Source organism: Lepidochelys olivacea (assembly GCF_965140295.1).
Source record: "Lepidochelys olivacea isolate rLepOli2 genome assembly, chromosome: 10".
In the NCBI taxonomy this organism is placed as follows: Eukaryota; Metazoa; Chordata; order Testudines; family Cheloniidae; genus Lepidochelys; species Lepidochelys olivacea.
The window spans coordinates 54607810-54628040 of NC_140420.1; the positions used below are offsets into that span (position 1 = coordinate 54607810).

The 20231-nt window shown below is 42.8% G+C and overlaps 1 protein-coding gene across 1 annotated transcript; it reads right to left on the reverse strand.

Annotated features, from left to right (window-relative positions):
- Nucleotides 1-17959: 17959 nt before the first annotated feature.
- Nucleotides 17960-19307, reverse strand: GCNT3 (glucosaminyl (N-acetyl) transferase 3, mucin type; the record flags this gene model as incomplete). Its single annotated transcript, XM_084642502.1, has 1 exon — nucleotides 17960-19307. One exon carries the CDS (start codon nucleotides 19305-19307, stop codon nucleotides 17994-17996), a length of 1314 nt encoding a protein of 437 aa, XP_084498628.1. The 3' UTR covers nucleotides 17960-17993.
- Between the last annotated feature and the right edge of the window lie 924 nt (nucleotides 19308-20231).

The window sequence follows — 20231 nt, forward strand, 5'->3', positions numbered from 1 at the left end:
AACAGCCTGGACTGAAACATGTCATCATTCTCATCTAATCTTTAGTTGCTTATTTCTTTAATCAGAAATGCATTAATCAGGCTATATATATTGAGGGCGGAAAGTAAATATACTGGGAAATATTCTCTGGAAAGGCTCCTTAGTGGCAGAATTGGTAGGACCACTACAACTGGCCATAGGCTTTTTCCAACACCACCTTCAGTGGGCCAAATTTTCAGCCCTGGCCTTTGATTTTTCAGACTCATTTGTGAATAAAAAACAGCCTTTCCTGTATTTCAAATGGATATATACACCCATTTTTTGCCAATGCAAGCAGTTGCACACACCTTTGGGTATGTAAAATCAGAGGCTGTCTGAGAACTTTGGCCCCATTCCGAGGGCAACTTCAAAGAACAGGTCCAGCATGCTGAAGTGGTAGGAAAATGCCATCTCATAAATCACAGGGCGTGGGGGGAAACAGCACAATGGAGACATGTTTTAAAACAATCTCTACATCATGCACTATCTGGTTGTATGAGGTGCTGTGAGGTGAGCGTTTGACATGAATATACTAATCCTACCATCTCCCACATCGGCGAGAGTATGAATCAAACATGGTTTTAGATAATATGTGTGGTAAACATGCTAAAATACATGTTAATAAACTAGGAAAGGGCTTGCTATCACTTTTTTAATGTACTACTTGATTTAGCCACATATTCTGACTATTTTGACTAGTATGGCAAAACAACCAATGCCACCAGTCCCATCCATCTTCAGTGTGACTTGAGCTACTTTACCATTCACTGTCATGACATAAGTTATTTCCTTTGCAAACATGTCAGGCCATCCCTGTTCCTGCAACATCAGGTGTAAGGGGAGCTGCCTCTTGGCTCCTCTGTGCCTGTAACATGGTGGCTTTTTGGAGGGCCATTCTTGTAGCTTCTACGGCATCAGCCCAACCAGCAGTGGTGGGAAGTCAAAAGGCGCAAGTTGCCCAGATCGTGCATTCCAGGGACCTGTGCATTTAGAAAGAAGCAAGAAGAAAATAAAAAGGAAGTGAAGAAAGCAAGAGAAAGACTAACCCGATAAAGGGGTTCTGACAGCCTGTGTTTAGACCCTGCCTGGTTTTTAATATTTGCAATAACTGTGAACTAAAGGGATTATATAGCTTGCTTAACACAGCAGAAGGGTGCACAATCCAAGCTGTTTGTCCAGCCTGGGGAAATTCATGGTAACTAACTCATTTTAAGTAATACCAAAACAGATAATTTGGGGGATAAGAGAGAAGGAACAAGGGAAAAGCTGTTTGATCAGCTACTCGCTTGATCAGGCTGTGACAAAGTGCAGGGAGTGAGTAGGAGAGCTTGTGCTCTGATCACATGGAGGCTAATTAGCGCCCCAGGAGAAGCTGATTAAGGGCTAATGATCCATTCAGGCTAGTGGGCTGGGTGGGGGTAACAACTCAATTGGCCAGGTCAGCCCAGGGCTGATAAAAGAGGCACAGGAAGGTAGCCCAAAGAGGGAAGAAGAGAGGAATGTGGCTAGTCATGCAGAGGGCTCAGAGTAGGGAGATTTCTGCTTCCCCCCTCAGGTCCTGCTAAGAGGACCTAAAGCTCGGCAAAGAGGCAGGAGTAGGGGGAACTGTGGTGATATTGGTGGCGGGAAATAGACATAAACTGTTGCTGAGCGCACACTTGGTGGAGTCTCTGTGGTTTCTGCAGGGAAGAGAACGGGTGTGGTGGTGGGTATAGGTGGTGAGTTATATGGGCCCATGGTGCCCTTGCTCTGCAAATGTTTGAGTTTATATTTTTATCAGAGCTATCCCATCCATAGGATTGATGGGGTAATCCCCCCAGACCCTGTGCTTTGGAAGGGCCCTATGCTTCAGGGGGATACAGGGTCCAGGGCAGCCTGGGGGGTTAGCAGGGGACCTGGCAGCAGCAAGCAACCAGACCCCAGCCTGCCCGCCCCTGCTCTGCCCCTTCCCCTAAGCCCCTCTTTCCAGCTTCCACCCCCTCCCCCAAGCAATGCCAGGAGCCAGCAGGACAGAGCGATGTGGGCTGGGGGGGCGGGTCACTTGTTGCTGCCAGCACCAGGCTCCCTGCTAACTCCCAAGACTGCCTGAGGCCCCCCAAAGCATGGGGCCTGGGTCCCATCTTAGGGATGGGACGGCTCTGCTTGGACCCATTCTGAGCACCACCAAAAATTATACAAACCTGGCGCCCATGGCGGTGGGCCCCTGTTACACAGGCCCTAGATTCACTCATGTATATTCAAAGAAAGAAGGCAGTGACCACTGCTAAAGTGCACTTTTGTCACTTATGGGATAATCACCTGGGAACGCATGATATGTCCTTCTGTGTAGGTCGAATGGACATATACCCCTTTCAGGAGTATTTCCCTTTGACATGGCTCATGGCGGGGAGGTCAGAGGCATTTCTTATAAGAGCAGATAATTTCACAGGCAATCAGATACTGATTCAGCCATGGAGCCCAAGGCCTTCATGACCTCTTCTCTATTGATTTTCCAGGTCCAAAGGAGAAAAATTGCACAAAATAAAGGAGAAAAATCCAATGAGTTTTAGCATTTGCAATGTATAGAACCAAAAATAGTACAGGGGTACATTAATAATTAAATTAGATCCAGCTGTTAAATTATATTAGTAATTAAATGATATCAAGGAAGTGCCTGGAAAAGTGCCATGAAACGAAATCAAGTGGAGATTGAATAAAACCACTATTGCTTTACTGGAGTTGGACCTGTTACTCTGTCAAGTCTCATTTATTTAACTGGGTATTAAAAACATAAAATTCTGGTACTAGTTCTGAATGAGGAGAACAAGAAGGAATTAATATCAAGTGAGCGCTTGCTTGCCTTGTTTTTCGCTCGGTCTATTCCAAAGCAACTCAGCCAAAATCATCAATTTTGAAAGAAATGAATGGCCAATGATGATTAAAAAAATAACTAGCAGAAACCAAAAGAGCAGGTTTCAAGTTACAGGTGGTTCTAAAATATCAACTCCCCACCCTGAATCTTTATTGGTTGTGGTAGCTATCATGATGTATTTATTAGCTCAGATTAAAAGTGAGTAGACGAGATTTTTTATCATTATAGCTGGGCAAATAGTGGAGGGGGTGGGGAGAAGTATTCCTGAGCATCTATTGGAATAAAAATCATGAATTCACCTCCACGTTCTCTGCCCGCTTACCTATTTGTTTGCGTCCCACGAATACTCTTATGAGTGCACTTTTGCATATGGAAGGAAGAAGTGTGACTCCTCACATGGATAACTGTACACAAATGTTCACAATGCCACCTTGGCAGTTCTTTGTGGGTATAGCAGGATATGCTGGAGATGACCGGTGACACTGTGTGACTAGCAAATGCCAACTAGTAGTAGTAACAAGAAATTCACAGGCTGAAATATGTTTGCAAGTCATTCCTACAATAATTACAGATTACAATTTTTTTCCAGTAAAGTTTGTTTGCAGATCGTTTGGGAATTGGAAAAGGGGTTAAAATTTGTTGATTACATTGTTTGTTGCAAATGGAGACCCTATTCCTCTGAACTTACTTCCATTCAAGGCCAGGCTATTGCCTGACCCCAGCTCTTTGTGGGATCAGGACCTTAGATTTTGACCTTTATGGTGGCAAAAAAACACTATTTCATTATTAGACTCTGTTCTGCTTTGTTTCACATTTAGAGCTTACACAAAAGCAATAGATGTTAACAGTTTCTGGTTCTGTTCCCAGGCCAAACAAGGACGTGTTCCACTACTCAACTGCCATAAAAGATGTTAAACTTGGCTACTTTTGCCTGGCTTTTTTGCCAACATGGGAAGGCAAGTAATTGGTTCTAATTGGCTAAGGTTGGCAGTTCACTTTCATCCCCCTCAGGTGATCTATTACTTATTGTGTTTCCACCAGCTGCCAAACATTCTCTCGCTGTTATTTGGGGTTTTGTTTTTTTAAAAGATTTATTCTCACAGTACTTTTAATCCTTAGGGAAACTGGCTAATCCCCATGTGAATGGTACCTGGGGAAGAATAGTTCACATGGGGACTGAGTGGCCTCTTAGGCACCTTGTACTGAGGAAGGTGGGGGAGTAGTTCTGGCCTCTGGGAATTGGAGTCGGGGCCAGACTTTAGCATGAAATAAGTACTGAAACTTTCTGCCTGCCTCTTTCTGGGAACTCTCCTCCCTGCCTCCTCCAGATCATAACCTGCCTCTCTTCTCTACCCATTCCCAGCCACTCCCTCAGGCTAGGAACTTGCCTGGGGTGGTAGGAGCTGAGTCCGGGACAGAGAAGAACTGTCATAGAGCGTAGACTGAGGGTCCAGTTGTGATCAGAGGTATGATACAGACGATGAATTGATATACTGAATACTCATCCTCAGTGTCCTAGCGCTTTAAAAACAGACACACGGCAGCTAAAATTGAACTAAGAGAAGACTGCTGCGTGCTGTAGTAAAATAAACTAGTTCAACCTTTGAACTCTTTACCAACACAGGCAAAACTTTATATGTGGTTACATGGTTAAAATACAGTGGCAGTACTTTAAAACTCAGCTAGTCCAGCGTATTTTGTGAAACCCGTGAAATCACATGCACATGCCACCTGAGGATAAAGTTTCCCACTCTCCTTTTAAAGCTAATTTGGCTTTTAATGGAAGCTCATTCAGGAGAAGCTATCCAGTACAGGCAAAGATTTATTGGTCCCTGCACACTCTCTGCCGTGTTTCCTGGGAAAGCCATACTCTTTTCAGGTGTCTGCAAATGCTAACCCCTTCTAGTTCCTGAGTCGCCCATGTGCTCTAATAGGCTCTGCCACCTGGATTATTTTTCAGACATAAGCTATGAGATACTGTCAATATCATAATGTTTATGGCATATATCATTCCACTGCATTGCTCAAACGGGGACAGAGCTGTCCATCACATAATGCTTCCGCTGAACATATATATTGTACCAAGTCTTAACAAACTGGGCTGCAATTGCAGACTTGCCTCTCATAGGAAGTGGTTTGCAATGGTATGGTCCTATACAGCATTCATGTTGCTGCCAGATGCAACGTGTCACAGCAAAAGAAACTGTAAGGGTGATGTCTCGGGGCCCTCTGGGGAAGAGGGGGTGGTTTGTGTAGTCATTTGCTCTTGCGCTAAGAGACTGTAAAATGCTACAAGCATTGTGCCCAGGATACTGAAATTTGAAAAGGGGGTTTTCTTTACATTTCTTTGTTGTCTTGATTGTGTACAAAATCTGTTAAGAAGTTCTAATGCTCTTCAGCACACCCCTAACTTCCCTGGAATAGCTTGGCTATGCTTAGGTGATCCATCTCCTAATAACATTCTCCATCCCACTGAGGACATGCCACTTGCTGCTCGTTAGATTTTTCTCTAGCAAAATGAGTCTGCAAATGACAATATACTACATTATTGAACCCCCACCCCCACCCAAAAATAGCTGCTGATACAGCCCGCATGGCTTAATGGGCCCTCATGCTTCTAGCAGGGCATGCTCATGACATTTCTCCTCCAGATAAGTGAATTCAGGTGTTCAGCATGCATGAGAGATTTTTTTTCCCCCAAAGGCCTAGTATTAGTAGAGTCCCACGGGAGGTTTCCCCTTATGCTGCTGAAAGAAGCCAATGATTTCTGCCGTGCCCAGGTAGAAGGGCTATGAGTATTTTAGAGATTTATATCTGGTCAATTATGTGATTGATAGGGTTGGTTGACAGAGTAAAAGTCCACACAAAGGTTCTGGCGAGGAAAGGGTTAAAAGTCCCCTGTTGAAGAGTTAAGCATCTCTGCAGTCCAAGAATGTTGATGGGTAGCAGTGCAAGTGTTCCTCCTAAGAAGGCAAACCAGTCTTGTTAGCGGCAGGCAGCTGTTTCCCTGCAGAGCTGTGGGGTATATAAGCCTGCAGGAAGGGTACATGCTGGCTTGAAGTGAGATAGTGCTTAGGTGGTTTGTTGTGGTGGGGTAAGTATTGTCTCCCCTTATTTTTGGGACTGTAGTAGAAATGAGTCTTCTCTTTGTGGCAGGGCCTTTGAAGGGTAAGATATTTTGTGCTTTCTCTTCTTGTTCTCAAAGCATCTGAATTCTACAAATGTTTAAAGGAAGTGTGTAGTATTCTGCTATGATCCCAGCTTGTTTGAGCTCTCTCTCTGGCCGTTCTCTCACAGCTAGGAAATTCTGCCATAGTCCAATGAGAAAAGAGATGATCCCACATTTGCCTCAACGATAACGCTGCAGATTTTCCTAGTGGTCTATTGTATCTCTTGCTACTGGTTCTGTTTGTGATTTATTACTTAATTTAGTTTCCTCTTAATATATTTTAATTTAATCCTCCTTTTCTGTTATATTTCTCTCTCACTCACACCTACACATGTAAAAGTAGGATCTTGGAAAACAAAGACACCTGTGGCAACCAATCTCTGAGTAGAGAAAGAAGGGATGACTGTGGAAGCTCTGCTAGCATTCCCTGCAGGTGTCTGTTGTCACTGTTCATTACACTGACTACAGTTCACATCAAGTACCTTTTGTGAAGATAAATGAGAACTTGACCTAAAACGTGACACTAAAGCCAGCTGAGTTGCGTCTCAATGGTCCGAATCAGAATTAGCCAATAAATGTCAGTCTCATCTAAAAGATTATTGGTAAATGTCTAATGTACTCCTATCCAGAACAACAGCTGGGCTAAGGCCCTGAGCTCTGCAAGGACAAATCCTTGTATGGAACCTCATTGGCTTTAGTGGGGCTCTCAGTGGGTGCAGGGCAGCGTGGTGCTTCAAGTAGGACTGGGTCCTAAGTCAGTATCTCCTGGGGAGGGCTGGAGGAACCTACAGAACAGTATCAAGACTACCTCCCTAAGTAAGTCAAATGTTGGAATCTGGTCAGTTCACTGATACTAGCTCCTTGATTCTTGCAGAGTGCCAGGGGATCTTCACTAACTGCGAATAGTCAAGACCTCTGTTTTGCTTGTCTTAGCTAGATCCAGGTGAACAATCATGAATCATTTATTCATCAACTTTTTGCCTTTTTCAGTTTGAGAACAAACTGGCTTCCTCCGATTTGTTTCACATTATTGACCAGATAGTTAATTTACCTCATTCTTGGGCAATAGATTTTGTAAGCAGTTGATTGCTAGCCATGTGATATTCAAAATGTGAAGTTTGTAGATATCGGTCACAATGTATGTTGGTTCCTTGATTGGATGAGTAACTGACAAGGTTTCTGGTGTGGATACTTCTATATGTAAACTATGTAATGTTCTGGACAGTCTGAGGTTTGAACCCATTTATGGAGGAATGGGTAGGTTACATGTGTGGGCTCATGGGTGAAGTACTGGACTGGGACTCAGGAGACCTGGTTCCTAGTCTTGGCATTGCCACTGGCCTGCTGGGTGATCTAGGGCAAGTCACAGCATGTCTTTGTGCCTCAGTTTCCTAAAGTGTGAAAGGATATAATGATTCTGACCTCCTGTGGATCTCGATAAGAGCTGAGTATATTCTAATTGTAATCATTGTCCCTTAACTAATCTAGAGTGGAACTGCTGGTTTGGTATGTATGCCTTGGTTCACAAATCTGATCATTCTAATGTTTTTTGAATGGAATTATTAAGAACATTCCTTCGTCAGAATATTTGTCTTTGCTCATCTCTGGGGTTAACTCTTGTCCTTCCATAAGAAACTAACTCAATTCTGAAAAGAGTCTGAGTTTAAAAAAAAACATTTATCAGCAAGATACAGGACTCCTCTTTTTGAACTCAAATATTTTTGAATTAAATGGTGAGTAATGGCCAAACAGGAACTAGATACTCTTTCCTCCTGTATCTCCTTTGGAACCTTGGATATGGAAGTGCCAAACTGTGTTTCTATGGTAACTTCTACGAAATCTAATGTCTGTCATTTGGAGAAGTCAGTGGGACAAAGGACAGTATGCTATCTAATTAAATAAGGCATTCATGTGATAAGCTCAGAGGTACTTAATAGCAATGACTGCTTAAGTTATTTCTCTGAGATGCCCTGCGTAAACAGATTTCCTGTTTCAACAGCTCAGGGTCTAAGTTCTGATCCAAAGCCCATTGAAGCCAAGTGGTGTGTGCTGCTTATGCTGTCATGTAATATGCTGTAATTGATATAACACTTTTAAAGGCCTGAGATTGGGGTGGCTGAATTAGTTACAAGAGATGAAGCCTCATGACTGAGTTATGTAGGTTATCCAGTTATCCAGAATCTCTATATAATTGTCCTATCACTACACATGCTCAAAAATAAGATGACATTTGTATGCCACATAAATTATGGGAATCCTAGCTTAGAAATGAGCAAAGTCTTAATTTTTATCATGCCTGATGACTAGGGTGAATTTTCAGAGGAGCAAAAAATACTGCCAGGCTGAAGACTCCTCAGGGTACATCTACGCTGTAAAAATAAACCCCTGTGGCAGCGAGTCTCAGAGCTCAGGTCAACTGACTTGGGCTCACACTGCAGAGCTAAAAAAGGTAGCATAGCTGTTCCCACCTGGACTGGGCTCTGAAACCCAGCAAGGGGGGGTGCCTTGGCTCTTGGGCTCCAGCCCAATCCCAAACATCTATGCTACTATTTTTAACCCTATAGTGTGAGCCCAAGTCAGCTGACCCAGGATCTGAGACTTGCTGCAGCAGTGTGTATTTTGGTCCTTGCAGTGTAAACGTACCTTTTGAAGGCCTAGGAGAGTCCAGAACTCCTGAGCTCTGTTTCCACCTCTGCTACTGACTGACCAGTATACTTTGCACAAAGGGCTGATCCAGAGCCCACTGCAGTAATGCCAGGTTTTGTACAGGCAGGGTCAATTGTAATTTTAGGAAGAGTTTAGTTTATCACAAGTGTCTAGCCCTGAGGTTTAGGCCTGTGTCTATTCTGCTTCCTTGCAGTTAAAACTAGTGCATTAACCAAGCTGACTTAATTCTCAATGTTTCATTAGGTTTATAATTAAATATTCCAATCCTACAGCATACCTGATTGACCATTTAATACACTTCATGGTCTAGCTCCTTGGTAAGACTAAAGCTAATCACCATGTCACTGAGTTAACGTGGAAGGTCTATTTATCAGTTTCCTCAGGGTGGATTAAGCTAAACCTCTTCCTCAGTCTTTGGCAGTGTGATGAGGGCATAGCATATAGATTCATAGATATTTAGGTCAGAAGGGACCATTATGATCATCTAGTCTGACCTCCTGCACAATGCAGGCCACAGAATTTCACCCACCACTCCTAAAAAAGACCTCACACCTATATCTGTGCTATTGAAGTCCTCAAATTGTAGTTTGAAGACCTCAAGGAGCAGAGAATCCTCCAGCAAGTGACCCGTGCCCCATGCTACAGAGGAAGGCGAAAAACCTCCAGGGCCTTCCAATCTGCCCTGGAGGAAAATTCCTTCCTGACCCCAAATATGGCGATCAGCTAAACCCTGAGCATATGGGCAAGATTCATCAGCCAGATACTACAGAAAATTCTTTCCCGGGTAACTTGGATCTTACCCCATCTAAAAACCCATCACAGGCCATTGGGCCTATTTACCATGAATATTTAATTACCAAAACCATGTTATCCCATCATACCATCTCCTCCATAAACTTATCGAGTTTAATCTTAAAGCAAGATAGATCTTTTGCCCCCACTACTTCCCTCGGAAGGCTATTCCAAAACTTCACTCCTCTGATGGTTAGAAACCTTCGTCTAATTTCTAATCTAAATTTCCTAGTGGCCAGTTTATATCCATTTGTTCTTGTGTCCACATTGGTACTGAGTTTAAATAATTCCTCTCCCTCTCTGGTATTTATCCCTCTGATATATTTATAGAGAGCAATCATATCTCCCCTCAACCTTCTTTTAGTTAGGCTAAACAAGCCAAGCTCCCTGAGTCTCCTTTCATAAGACAAGTTTTCCATTCCTCGGATCATCCTAGTAGCCCTTCTCTGTACCTGTTCCAGTTTGAATTCATCCTTCTTAAACATGGGAGACCAGAACTGCACACAGTATTCCAGGTGAGGTCTCACCAGTGCCTTGTATAACGGTACTAAAACCTCCTTATCCCTACTGGAAATACCTCTCCTGATGCATCCCAAGACGACATTAGCTTTTTTCACAGCCATATCACATTGGCAGCTCATAGTCATCCTATGATCAACCAATACTCCAAGGTCCTTTGCCTCCTCCGTTACTTCTAGTTGATGCGTCCCTAGCTTATAACTAAAATTCTTGTTATTAATCCCTAAATGCATGACCTTACACTTCTCACTATTAAATTTCATCCTATTCCTATTACTCCAGTTTACAAGGTCATCCAGATCCTCCTGTAGGGTATCCCTGTCTTTCTCTAAATTAGCAATACCTCCCAGCTTTGTATCATCTGCAAACTTTATTAGCGCACTCCCACTTTTTGTGCCCAGGTCAGTAATAAAAAGATTAAATAAGATTGGTCCCAAAACTGATCCTTGAGGAACTCCACTGGTAATCTCCCTCCAACTTGACAGTTCACCTTTCAGTAGGACCCGTTGTAGTCTCCCCTTTAACCAATTCCCTATCCACCTTTCAATTTTCCTATTGATGCCCATCTTATCCAATTTAACTAATAATTCCCCATGTGGCACAGTATCAAACGCCTTACTAAAATCTAAGTAAATTAGATCCACTGCGTTTCCTTTATCTAAAAAATCTGTTACTCTCTCAAAGAAGGAGATCAGGTTGGTTTGGCACGATCTACCTTTTGTAAAACCATGTTGTATTTTGTCCCATTTACCATTGACTTCAATGTCCTTAACTACCTTCTCCTTCAAAATTTTTTCCAAGACCTTGCATACTACAGATGTCAAACTAACAGGCCTATAATTACTTGGATCACTTTTTTTCCCTTTCTTAAAAATAGGAACTATGTTAGCAATTCTCCAATCATACGGTACAACCCCTGAGTTTACAGATTCATTAAAAATTCTTGCTAATGGGCTTGCAATTTCTTGTGCCAATTCTTTTAATATTCTTGGATGAAGATTATCTGGGCCCCCCGATTTAGTCCCATTAAGCTGTTTGAGTTTCGCTTCTACCTCAGATATGGTGATGTCTACCTCCATATCCTCATTCCCATTTATCATGCTATCATTATCCCTAAGATCCTCTTTAGTCTTATTAAAGACTGAGGCAAAGTATTTGTTTAGATATTGGGCCATGCCTAGATTATCCTTGACCTCCACTCCATCCTCAGTTTTTAGCGGTCCCACTTCTTCTTTCTTTGTTTTCTTCCTATTTATATGACTATAGAACCTTTTACTATTGGTTTTAATTCCCTTTGCAAGGTCCAACTCTACTTGACTTTTAGCCTGTCTCACTTTATCCCTACATATTCTGACCTCAATAAGGGAGCTTTCCTTACTGATCCCTCCCTTCTTCCACTCCCTATATGCTTTCTGCTTTTTCTTAATTACCTCTCTAAGATGCTTGCTCATCCAGCTTGGTCTACAACTCCTGCCTATGAATTTTTTCCCCTTTCTTGGGATGCAGGCTTCCGATAGCTTCTGCAGCTTTAATTTAAAATAATCCCAGGCCTCCTCTACCTTTAAACCCATAAATTCTTCAGTCCAATCCACTTCCCTAACTAATTTCCTTAATTTTTGAAAGTCAGCCCTTTTGAAATCAAAAACCCTAGTTGCAGATTTATTTTTGTTAATCCTTCCATTCAGTTTGAACTGAATTAGCTCATGATCACTTGAGCCAAGATTATCCCCTACAACCATTTCCTCTATGAGGTCCTCATTACTCACCAAGACCAAATCTAAAATGGCATCCCCTCTAGTCGGTTCAGCAACTACTTGCTGAAGGTATCCATCAGCTATCGCATCTAGGAAAATCTGAGCCCTATTATTATTACTAGCACTCGTCCTCCAGTCTATATCTGGGAAGTTAAAGTCTCCCATGATCACACAGTTTCCATTAGTATTTACTTTATTAAAAACATTAAAAAGGGCTCTATCCATATCCAAATTAGATCCCGGCGGTCTATAGCACACCCCAAGCACTATCCCAGGGGAGGCTCTAATAGTTTTCTTCCCCAATTTAATTGTTGCCCAGACAGACTCAGTCATATCCATTTCATCGCTTCTTATTTCTTTACATTCTATCTCATCATTGATATACAGTGCTACTCCACCACCTTTACCTTTATTTCGGTCTTTCCTAAACAGCACATACCCTTCAATACCTGTAGCCCAGTCATGACTACTATTCCACCAGGTCTCTGTTATACCTATAATATCTGGTTTCACTTCCTGCACCAGTAACTCTAGTTCCTCCATTTTGTTACCTAGGCTCCTTGCATTAGTGTACAAACATCTTAATTTTTGCTGTTTGGCCTCACTCACATTCTGTACCCTATTAGGCACGGTTATTTTACTACCAGTATAACCTATTAGACTTGTATCTACACTGCCCTTCCTCCTACCTACAGCTGTATCCACTCTTACTTCATTTTCTTTCCACTCTATGCTAAATTCTGGCGTGGAGATTACCTGGACATCTCCCCCAAATTCCTAGTTTAAAGCTCTCTTAATCAGTTGTGCCAGCCTCCATCCTAGAAGTCTATTTCCTTCCCTACTCAGATGAAGTCCATCCCGAGAGAACTGTCCTCTATCCATGAATGCCTCCCAATGGCCATACATCCCAAAGCCCTCCTTATAGCACCACTGCCTAAGCCATCTATTGATAGTCATAATCTTGTCACACCTTTGTTGCCCTTCTCTAGGAACAGGCAGAATCCCACTAAAGATCACCTGAGCTTCAATTTCCTTAAGCGTCCTCCCCAGCCTAGCATAGTCTCCCTTAATACTTGAGGGTGAGGAGAAAAAATTTCATCTACCAAGTCACTCTAGACCAGCTGAAGCTCAAAAGAAAGCAGGGACAATGTTGTATGGGCCTGTGGTGCCCAGCCTCCAGGAATATTCAAGGCCCAGGGGCCCAGCTCTACCAATGTTCGGAGCTGGGTCTCTTCCCCAGCCTGCCTGCATCCCAAACTCCTCATCCCCAGAGCATGCACCCCCAGCCAGAGCCCTCACCCCCCGCACCCCAACCCTCTGCCCCAGCCCTGAGCCCCCCAAGGCCCTCATCCCCCCCACACCCCAACCCTCTGCCCTACCTGAGCCCCCTCCCACACCTCAAACCCCTAATCTCCAGCCCCACCCCAGAGCCTTCACCCCCAGCCAGAGCCCTCATTCCCCCCCCACACACACACACACACACACTCACATTGTGCAATATAGGGAAACTGTTAAATGCTTGCTGTTTCCAGTCCATTTTTATATTATTAAAAAAAATATTGGCTTACAAGGCAGGTGTGGGGAGGCAGGACTTGGACCTGTTCTGAGCACCGCCGAAAATTACACAAACCTGCTGCCCCTGAAAGAAAATGCATGGGTTCAAGCAAGATTGCACTGTAAATAGTTTTGCCACACAGAAAACAGATGTTACACTTTTATTACATTTTTTTATCAGTGTCAGTTGGGCGGCTTATCTGAACTTCTGTGGCCTAAAAGAGCTAGGGAGTGCACATGATGTTTAGCACTTCCTGGTACAAATCAGGACAGACATGACACAAAAGCAACTTCACAGTATTTTAGTGTTTCTGCCTCCAGATGAAATCAATAATGGCAAGGAGCACAGGCAGAGATTTTGGTGGGGAGTGGCAATGGACAATAGAAAAAGCAAATTCAATCTTTCCCAAACTTTGAATCTGGGACAAAAGCTTGTGTTAATTCTTAGTTTCCCCAAACCAGCATGCTTATTTCTGCTAACTACTCCATAAAATTCTGGTCTGGAACAAGTCTAACATATGCCTTTCCAAGTGTTTTAAACAATAAAAATTAATGTTCTCTGGGGACAATATATATAACGCTTAAGGGGGGAGGCAAAACTGACAATGGCAAAATGTATACAGAATGATTACAAAGGGATTATAAATTACTTTAACAGATCTGGAAGTGTATGGGACACTTGAATGCTATAGAATCATGGAATACTCAAAGCCTATTGTATTGAGATGTGACCGACACTAGGGAATATTCAGACTATTGTGTTAATATATGTATCTTTATGGGCTTGCTAGTTGTTGTATTCCTGGCTAAAGGGGTAAAGTAAGGAATGCTTCCTGTGGATAAGGCACAATACTGAAATGATGCAGGTAACAAGTCTCTTGAAGCTTCACCCTCAGGAATCAGAGTACAGACTGGTCTAACCTGGATCAAAGGACCTGAGTCTGCATAAAGTTATTCTAGGCCGGCCTGCATAACTGTCAGAGAACACACATGGCTCGCTTGTGGCTCCAGATTGTAGAGTAGATGAACCCTAAATTTCCACTCTTCCCAAAGCCGGAAGGACAGATGCTCATTTCCAGCATATCCTTTGGATAGGGTTGAGGTGACAATTTAATTAGCAAATATCCTGGCAACTGAATAATCACAGTTTCTACTGCGGATTGATCAGTGACATACTAGTGGTCAGCCTGACTCCTCCAAAACTATCTGCAGGAAAGCAGAGGGAGGTGTCCAACAAATAAATGTTAATTTGGCAGCAAAAACAGTTGAGGAGTGGGGGAGGAGCTAAATAGTCCCCATTTGAAAGGACATAACTGGCATATAAGGTGGATAACATTATTTTTTAAAAAATTTATTTAGATTGACTTTTTAAAATTTAAATTCACATTTTTAAAATGTGTGTCTAGCTTTTTACTTATTTTCCAGTCTCATCCAGTTCAGCTATTTGTCTTGTGTTGAGCGCTAGCGTCCTAATTGGTAGTCTATTTTATGTAGAGATGGTTTTCTCCAAAATAAATAAATTGGATTTAAAATGGTCATATGTCTTGAAAAAAGAATCCAGGGTCTCATTAACTTCCTTCGGTGAGAACACCACCAGCTCTCATACAAAATTGATAAGGAAATAGTCCCTGCTATATTTGCAACCATTAACACCCTCCGATACAGTGAACCTGCACAAATTAAGAAACCTGAAATGCTTTGACCAGGCTATGCATGTCTGGCAAAGTTTGCACTCTGATGTCAATGGGCATGTGCACCATAGTCATTCTAGATGCTTTTTAAAAATCTTGATCTGAGGCTTTTAATTCAGATTTAGGCACTTAACTTTAAGTTTCTTATTTTGAAAAGTTGCCCTGTGAATATGAAAAATTATACATAACTTTTTGTATGTAAGTGACCAGTTTTATGCCACTAAAGTTTTTAATAGAAATAGTTTTAGCCACTGATGCAGCAAACATTTATGCCCATGCCTAACTTGAAGCACATGAGTAGTCTCATTAAAGTGAATGGGTTTAGTTGTGTGAGTAAAGTCACCTACTTGATTAGGTGTTTGTGGGATCAGGGCCCTAATTGTTAATATTTGCTATTGCTTATAGCAGTTTTGTAACATTCAGATTCCCTACCAGTTGTGGCATTTTAAAAAACAGCATTTATAACGGCGTTCATGATACGGTTTAATCTGAAGTTGCAGTTGCATACATTTTTCAATTTAGTTTTATGTAATTGCAACCTGATTTAAATCAATTATTTAAAAAAAATCAAATGGTTGAAATCATGATTTCAGTCACCCTCATTTTCATCCCTCCAGCCAGCTGCCATGGAGTTGCCTCAGACATCAGTAGGGTAATAGTGGCCGTCTGCCAGCAGCCACAGTATTATAGTGCTGCACTAGTGAAATGTATACAGATAGGGTAATAGCACAGAGAAGAATGAGCTAAGGGTCAAGGTGACACACAAGGAAAAGCAGATGGGGCCCATGGAAGCCAGCTGGATTAACTGGCAAAGCTCTTGGGGTGTGTTCAGTATAAACACTCATGAGTGTTTCCCCTCCAGCCCCCATCCATTACAAGAGAAGTTGCAGAGAGGGAAGGGATGAGTTGAGTAATGTTTGATTTGACTAAGATTTGGGGGCAAAGTCCCTGCTTTCCATGGAAATCTTGGCGGTCTTAATTCTGACTGGGTCTCAGGGTTCTCTTTGTAACTATAACTTATGGCACCTTTTATCGAAGAATCTCACCAAATTTAGCCTCACAATACCACTAGAGTTAAGGGTTATTGTCCCAGTTTCCTCAGATGAAAAAACTGAGGCACAGAAGTTAAATGGCTTTGGTCATGCGGCAGGTCAGTAAAACCTGGATCTCTGGTCTCCCAGTCCTATTATAGTCTCAACAGTTAAGACATAAAGGCTACAAAATAACCCAAGGAGCTGGGGTTTTATATTTTCATTATTTTTTTTAACTCTAAGGGACAAAATTAAATATACAAAACATAGCTTCTGATTAGCTTTTTGTTAGTGGCATGTTTAAAACAAACCAAGCCAAACTGGTTGAGATAGTAAAAGACACAGTCGTGTCAATCCAAGTTAGGTAGTAGAAAGGATGGTGTCTGGAAAGCCACCTCTGGCATGTAGGCACAGCATTGGGCAAAGAAAGTAAACTATGTAAAGTTGTTTGTGCTCTTGTATGAACTGATCTGAACCTTTAATCCTGCATTCCACTCTGGGTTTCTTTCTACTCTACAAAGGAAAAAACTTTCTCAATGTTTTCAAGAGTCATTTGCCCACCCTTATTTTTAAATATAAGCAACTGACCAGGCAGAACCAGGAAAAGAGACTAGAAAACTAATTTACACAATCTCATAAGGTGGACATTTGTGGTTAACCATACAAAAGGAAATGCAAGGAAACCAAACAATCTCTGTCTTTGGAGTGTGTACGTGAAAGATTAGTAAAACATAGAAGGAAACAAAGCAGAAAGAAAAGGGAAGCAGGAATAAAAGAAATGTTGATTCATAGTAAATCTACTGCCTGCTTTTTAACCAAACACACATGCTATGTTCAAACAATGTTAAGGTTTATAATATTCCTTAAAATATTTTTATCTTTAAGATTGTTATTGTGTGCTAATGTACCAGGAAATCATGTCTACAGATAAAGTAGTTCTTCCAAACTTTCACCACAAAGCAGAAAAAAGTTATGGTGCAATTTTTTTTATTTTTGTGACTCTCTCTCCCCCCCCCCCAAAGAAAGTGGGGGCTCTTTCCCCAAGATCAGTGGGGATGAAATGTGCTGCTTATGTACAACTTCTAGATCAATCACTTTATCACAGAAACAGAGGACTGTACCAGCACTCCACATCTGAATACTCTTGAATTGCAGTTCACATTATTTACACTTAAAGCATAATTTAAATCCATCGATTTCTACAGTTAGGATTTTCCACAGAAAATGTTTACTCTAGATAGCATGTCCTGGTACTGACTGCTAATGCCATGCAGACTGGATTTGAGAATAAACAGGTCCTGAATATTACCCTCTCAAGCCACATCCTGAGAATAATAGAGTTCCCACAGAAGAGACACTTAAATAGGAAAATGATTGCGGCTGATAACCAGGTTAAATCTTATTTTCCCCCTCTACAGTAGGAGTCCCCTTATTTTATAGCATAAACTACAAAAGGACAATTACTTTAGAATGCAACCTCAACGGTGGAATGGAGGAAGCAAATTAAACAGACGTTCCAAGTGATTAGCAAATTCCTTTTTGTTTCCTTCATATGAAAAAGCTTTTATTCCAGCTGAAATACAGTGAAATCCGTCTTGAGCAACCACGCCCAAGGACAGGGCAATCGCTTACTCGAGGTTTTTTGTTCAAGGTGGAGCAGAATCTGACTCAGTACTGACAACATGAGGCTGTCTAGAATCTCCTGGAGAGGTTTCACTGTAATTCGGACAGCATATATTAAGGTTTTTACTATAGGAAAAATACGGTCGATCGTCTCAAGTCTGTGAATTCAGTGACCAGTACTGTATGCAGAGCAAAATCCCCCACTTGCTGAGAGTGCGAGCTAAAACCAAGTGCTGTGTAAATTTTACATCGCATTTTTTGGTGAAGTTCTTTACAGGTCGCTCTCAAGATTTGTGTTTTCACCTTGCCAGGCCTGACAGGCTCTCAGAGATTTTTCCCATACACCGACTTGTAACGTAGATATTCCTCCAGACACTGGATTGCGTTTTCATCTACCTTTGGGTCAAACTTGTTGGCTAGCAGATGGTGGTTTTGGAGCATCCAGTGAAGATCACCTACCCCATACACACAGACCTGCCGTTGGTGGATACCCGTACACGGCGGGTAGGGTGCCCCTTTGCTGACATCGCCCTCCAGGTAGGACCACTTCACCAATCTAGCAACAGCATTGAGATCGGAGACCTCATACTTATTGTTATAAGGCACCGATCCTGGCATGCCTGGCATCCGGTGGAGGGTGGCCCAGATATGTTCATCTGGGCTGTAAGTATCTTTTGACCACTCCAGCAGCTGCTGCGCCGTCGGGTTTTCAAAGAGGGCTTGAACAAAGTCCCTTGTGATCACAACATAGGCATTGCCCGTGAACATGGGTGAGGCCTGGGGCGGGGGGCTCTTCTCCTTGGTGGTTCGGATCACCGAGTTCTCCACGTGGTGGTGGTACTTCCAGCGAGCCTCCTTGATCGAAGAGGGTTTCTCGGATTCCATATTGTTTCTCCCGTTTAGAAACTTCAGGGTTCGGACAATCTCGGCGTTGGTCTTGATGGGGAAATCGGTGCCGCAAGTGTTTAAGAGATACGTCCAAGGCACTTTGCTCTTGAGTAGGTCCTCCATGCAGTTCAGGTCCGCTTGGACCCGGGACCAGGACGCGTACACTACTCTCTCCACTTTAGTGGCCACAAAGACATTTTCGAAGCACGAGGCGATCCCTCGGACTGCCTCTCTGAATTCGTCCAGGGAATTTAGATCTACGTGGACACAGTATATATTCTGGGGCGTGTAGATGGACCTTAACAATCTTTCGAACATCTCAATCTTCTCATGCACTACCATGGAATATGCAATAGGAAAATCCTCCTCCTCTTTGCTCAGTGGGAACTCGACAAACCTCCTGCGTTGTTTAAAGTGAGCGCAGTCCTTAGTCAAATTCACGTAATCTTCTGGGGTTAAAGGCTCAGATTTAGTTTTCTTCTGTAGCCTGCTCAAAAGAGCCTCCTCTACGGCTTTCACATCCCCTCTGACGATCCGAGAGCAGTTGATCTGGCCCCTGGGAGACAACTTTAGAGACTGGTAGAGATGATCCTTGCAACTCTCGCTCTTCATATGCACTGTCTCTTTCCCGAGATCACTGAAGTTGCATTCCCAGGAGGAGTATTTCAGCACCACCGTGGCAAACAGCATCAGAAATCCCATGAACAACAGGCGCTGAATCTGACACCGATACTTTATTTCCCGAAACATCTTGGGGGGGGGGGGAATCTTCGCAACTGACTCGAAAAGTTTCTTTCCAGTGATAAATCCCCTTCCTAAATAAAGTCCCTCTTAATCAGCAGGATTTAGGGATACAAAATCTGCTTCCCGGTGGATGATCGGACAATTCGATCTCCGTGAGTGAATGTATCCTGGGTAGCAGGCGCATAACGAGCAGCGGTTCCACAGCCCTGCTCTTCCCTTCGTGTACTGTCACCTGAGCTCTGCTCAGCCAGGGAGGGGCAGAGGCTTAGTCACCAGCTTGGTTTCTCCCCCCACATCCTGAGGTGTGGAAATACTTAGCACTGAAGTCAAAGTACAATAGGTGACCGAAAAATCGGAAGTGTCTCCCCTCCCACTTCCCCTTACGTGGCTCTATCTCAAATAGGTACTGGAATTTCTGGTACATCCGGTAGTTGGACTGGTTGCGTTGTCTCCTGCGGCAAAAATCTGAGGAATACACAACCTTTACTTTTCATCGTTGGCTCCCTGCGGAGGAGTGACCAGCACCCCCATGAGCCACAAGATGCCCACTTCCTACACAGTTCAAAGTAATACAGCCCAGAAACCCCTGGGCTATAGGAAGCGTTGCAAATACACAGTAAGGAACAATTCTGCATTGACAAGAAGACGCCTTTGAGCTCTGGTCCGTCAACCATCTCTGCTTGCCTTTCTAGAGAGGGAAATCAATCCACAGACAAGGGTATCCTCCACTCATTCGTTTCTAGGTAATTTTATGGCGATCTAAGATATTGGCTTCGTTAAAATAATGCAAGAAATAGTCCCTCGAAAAGTAACTCTGCCCTGTGGAGCTCACAATAGCAGCGAAGTGAGGTTGATTTTAAGACCCGTTGATCGGCATGCGCACTACTTCAGACGAAAATCTTGGTACCCTTCCAACATGGCGAAGCATGA